The sequence below is a fragment of the Callorhinus ursinus genome, unplaced genomic scaffold (genome assembly GCF_003265705.2).
Source record: "Callorhinus ursinus isolate GAN/ISIS: 27379988/994484 unplaced genomic scaffold, GSC_fseal_2.0 scaffold8, whole genome shotgun sequence".
Classification (NCBI taxonomy): Eukaryota; Metazoa; Chordata; class Mammalia; order Carnivora; family Otariidae; genus Callorhinus; species Callorhinus ursinus.
Genome location: NW_027397070.1, coordinates 64,642,199 through 64,645,834, shown reverse-complemented (window position 1 = coordinate 64,645,834; position 3,636 = coordinate 64,642,199). Strand labels below are relative to the sequence as shown.

Here is a 3,636-nt window from a genome sequence, read left to right as displayed (position 1 = left end):
GCTCTCCTAAACGGGGCCAGGGTCCCCTGGAGCAAGACCAGCTCCAGAGCGGATCCTGCCTTGCGCCCGCCCTCCTCCCGCCCCGCCGCTGGGGGGCGCCCGCGCGCGTCCCGCTATAAAGCGCCAGGGTCGTGCGTCCCGCGCACCAGCGAGTCGGTTCGAGAGGCTCCCGCGGGGGCTCCTGAGTCGCCCGGGGCGCCATGGGCGAGCTCCCGTTCTTCAGGGCGCACACAGCCTTGCACCCGGACCACCTGTGGATCTGGGAGAGGTCCGTGTACGTGGACGAGAACCAGCGCACCTGGCTGCCCATAACCATCGAGGTACAGCGGCCTTGGGGCGGGCCGGGCGGGCGGCGTGGGCGTCCGCAGCCGCCACGTGGGGGGACCTGCCCCGGACTTCGGGGGTGTCGGGCCTCCTCCGTGCCGCGGGGGAGCACACCTCACCAGGAACGCAGTGGTATAAGAGCCGGACTAAGAGCAAAATTAAAGGATGTCCTAGTAGGACGGTTACGTTATAGAACAGCAAAAAGTTACACGGTAGTGACTGTGTCCCGGTTTTACAGATGAGAAAACTGAGTCACAACCTGTAAACCTGCCCAAAGTAGTCCTGCTAATAGGTGATAAGCTTGAAATTCCAGGCTCTTAACCACCATGTTTACTGGCATTTAATGTCTTTTTTAAGTACACAGATAGGTACTTTTAAGCATCAAATATCTACTTTTTTTAAGTCGGGTATTTGAAGAGAATTTATGTGACTATCTTTTTTAAAAAACCCTGGTTGGCGAATATCTTCTTAAACATGACACCAGAACCACAAAGCAGTGTAGGTCACGTAATCATTATAAGTTATGCGCAAAACATAACCCGCTAGCGCACTGTGGGGCAGGATTCGCCCCCATGTAATTGAAAGGACTGGTATTCTTAATACGTAAAGGTTGACTTAAATCAATAAGGGAAAAAAAGGAACAAGCAGACCAAAAGTGGTTGAAGGATATAGAAAACCATATACGAACACAGCAAGCATGGTGTTTCCATTTATATCTTGCAGGAGGATCTGTATTATTTCTTAACAATTCCAATGTATTTCATGGATGGAAAATTTAAAAAATGATTTTCACTTTGGAAAGTAGTTATTGAACCAACATGAGGGCCTAGTTTATATGCCGAGCACAATTCTAGGCTGTGAGGGTTTGCAGTGAATTTGATAAAATCCCACTACTCTGAAGCTGACACTGCAGGGTGGGGAGGGGCAGGACATCAAAATAATTGAGGCTGCTGGTAAGTTGTGCAGGATGAAAGGCAGTAACGAGTGGGGCAGGGTCTACAAGCAAGACCCCTCAAGAGTATTAACTCACACTTGCCTGTCATGCAGACCTTTGTGAAGCTCCCTTTTAGACGTGCGTGCTTCATGTGTAATTCATAGAGTTGGATTTTGCTGAAATGTGTCCCTAGAGACATATTTGTGCAGAGACCTGTCTCTGAAGAAGGGTGCGAGCCCTCTGTAGATCTAAGGGAGAATGTGCCAGGCAGAGGACCACAAATGCAAGAGATTACTGGGAATGTGACATGTCCCTGAAATAGCGAGGAGGCCCTTGTGGCTGCCACAGGGTGGAGGGTGGAGGATAGAATGGGAGATGAGGGAGGCGGGGGCCCACATTAGTGGGTCTGTGGACCGTGGTAAAGGTTGCATTTCCTCCTACCTGCCGTGAAAAGCCACTGGAGAGCGTCGGGCAGGAGGGTGACACGATTTTTAGACGCGCACCCCGGCTGCTGTGCGGGGAGCTGATTGGGAGGCATATGACCATAAGGTGGCAAGTTAGCTTATTGCAGCAGAGGGGTGGTGGTGGAGGTGGGGAAAAGTGTTCTCTCGCCGGTTTCACTGGCGCTCTACGGGGGCACCTGGCTGGCTCCGTCAGTGGAGCTTGCAGCTCTTGATCTTGGGGTTGTGGGTTCAAGCCCCACATTGGCTGTAGAGATTACTTAAAAAAAAAAATAAATAAAATAAAACCCCATGGCAGCTGACATCAGCACCACACTGCAGTTAAGGAAGCTCAGGGACAAGCTTTAAGTCTGTCAGGAAGCAGCGGGCTCCATGTGGCCCCGTCTGGGTGTCTAGACACCTGTGAGTGCCGGTCATCCTGGCCTCGCCAGCGTCCCTGAGAGGGGCGTGCATGGCTTAAGCGGGGGGTCGTTGCTGGGAACAGTGATCACCAGCATCTCAGATGCCGGCCGGGCTGCCGGGGGCGGGGTGGGGGGGTGGGTTGGGAAGGACTCTGGGGATTTGCGTGCTGGGGAGCCTGGGCCCTGAAGGCGTGCCCTGGTCTTCTCTTCAGACGGAGAGTAGCCTCCAGGTACTCATGCGTCAGGAGGATGTGTCCCTGGGGGAGGCTGTGTGCCCCAGCCTGCTAGCCCCATGCCCGCTGCCTTCCATGTGGCAGCTCTACCCTGGAAGAAGATACCGAGGCTCAGACTCGAGTTTCTGGCGCATAGTGTACCACATCGAGGCAAGTGTGTCCTTCTCCCAGGGGCCGTTGGGTCATCTGGGGTGGCCCTGCCCCTCCGCCCCCCATGTCTGGCCTCAGCTGTATCCGCTCCCCCATCTCTGCACCAAAAGCTAAACAAGGGAAGGAGTTTACACTGCAGGTTCTTAAAGGACTGGATTAGAGAGAGGTCAGAAGTGACTGCCTGGGCCACTCTCTGAGGTCTAATGGAAGCCCCCTCGGCCCAGGAGGGGCCTCTCTGCTGGGCAGCCAGGGGGTGAAGGCTGGTGGGAGGAGGGGCTCCTAGAATCCCCTGCCCCCAGGCAGCTTCCTGGAAGCTCCTGGAAGCTCCTGGAAGGCCTGGAGCAGGGTTGAAGGACAGAAGGAAGAGTTCCCTGGACCGGCCTCTCACCCCCTTCTCTCGTGCAGTTCAGTGGCAAGGAGGACATGCTCCTTGAGCAGCTGCCGGACCCGGAAGATGAGTGACCAGGTGAGTACCTTTGGGGCCAGCACCTGTCAGTCCAGAGTGACCAGGGCAGAAAGAAAGAACACCCTCCCCCCACTGAAGGCAGTGCTGACTCCCACCCCCAACGGTACTGCCCTCTGTGGGTCTCAGGGTCTGGGGATCCAGGCTTGCCCCTTTAGCACCTTGGGGGCTAGTAATTTTCAGGGGAGCCCCCTTCCTAGTAGGGACACACATCTGTACAGTGCCTCGCCGTTGAGGGCGCTGCCGCTCGATCATCACATCGACTGAGCTAGGAATGATTTCATTTCCTAGGTTACAAAAATGAGCTTTGAGGAAGCACAGTGACTGTGCAGGTTCCCAACCCCGGTGTTCTGACCCCGGGCTGCTCGCTCTATTCGTAATCTGCCGTGGCTCAGATGTAAGGCCTCAGCTCGGGGGCGGGGGGGGGCAGTGACCCCCAAGCTCTCCGTGCAGCCTCACCCCAGCAGCTCTGCTCCTGCCCGCCCTCCACCCCGCCCCACGCCTCTGCCACCTCCTTCCCTTTGCCTTTGACTCTGTCTTCTCTCGGCCTCCAGGCCCAGGTCCCGCAGCTCCTGTCTCCTCCTGCCCCCGGAGTCCAAGTGCTGCTGGCCTTCGTTCACCTTCGTTTCCTGGCCCTGCGTGTTCTGTTCTGCCACTCCCCAGTCCGGGA

The 3,636-nt window shown here is 56.0% G+C and overlaps 1 protein-coding gene across 1 annotated transcript; it reads left to right on the top strand.

Annotated features, from left to right (window-relative positions):
* The first annotated feature begins 200 nt into the window (after positions 1-200).
* Positions 201-2,965, top strand: TCL1A (TCL1 family AKT coactivator A). The gene is made up of 3 exons (XM_025869176.1): positions 201-320; positions 2,333-2,503; positions 2,909-2,965. Exons 1-3 carry the CDS (start codon positions 201-203, stop codon positions 2,963-2,965), a joined length of 348 nt encoding a protein of 115 aa, XP_025724961.1.
* Positions 2,966-3,636: the final 671 nt, after the last annotated feature.

Coding starts and splice junctions, on each gene's coding strand:
- TCL1A (XM_025869176.1), top strand. CDS start 201: ATGGGCGAGCTCCCGTTCTTCAGGGCGCACACAGCCTTGCACCCGGAC. Junction 321..2,332: donor GGCTGCCCATAACCATCGAG/GTACAGCGGCCT, acceptor TCTTCTCTTCAG/ACGGAGAGTAGCCTCCAGGT. Junction 2,504..2,908: donor GCATAGTGTACCACATCGAG/GCAAGTGTGTCC, acceptor TCTCTCGTGCAG/TTCAGTGGCAAGGAGGACAT.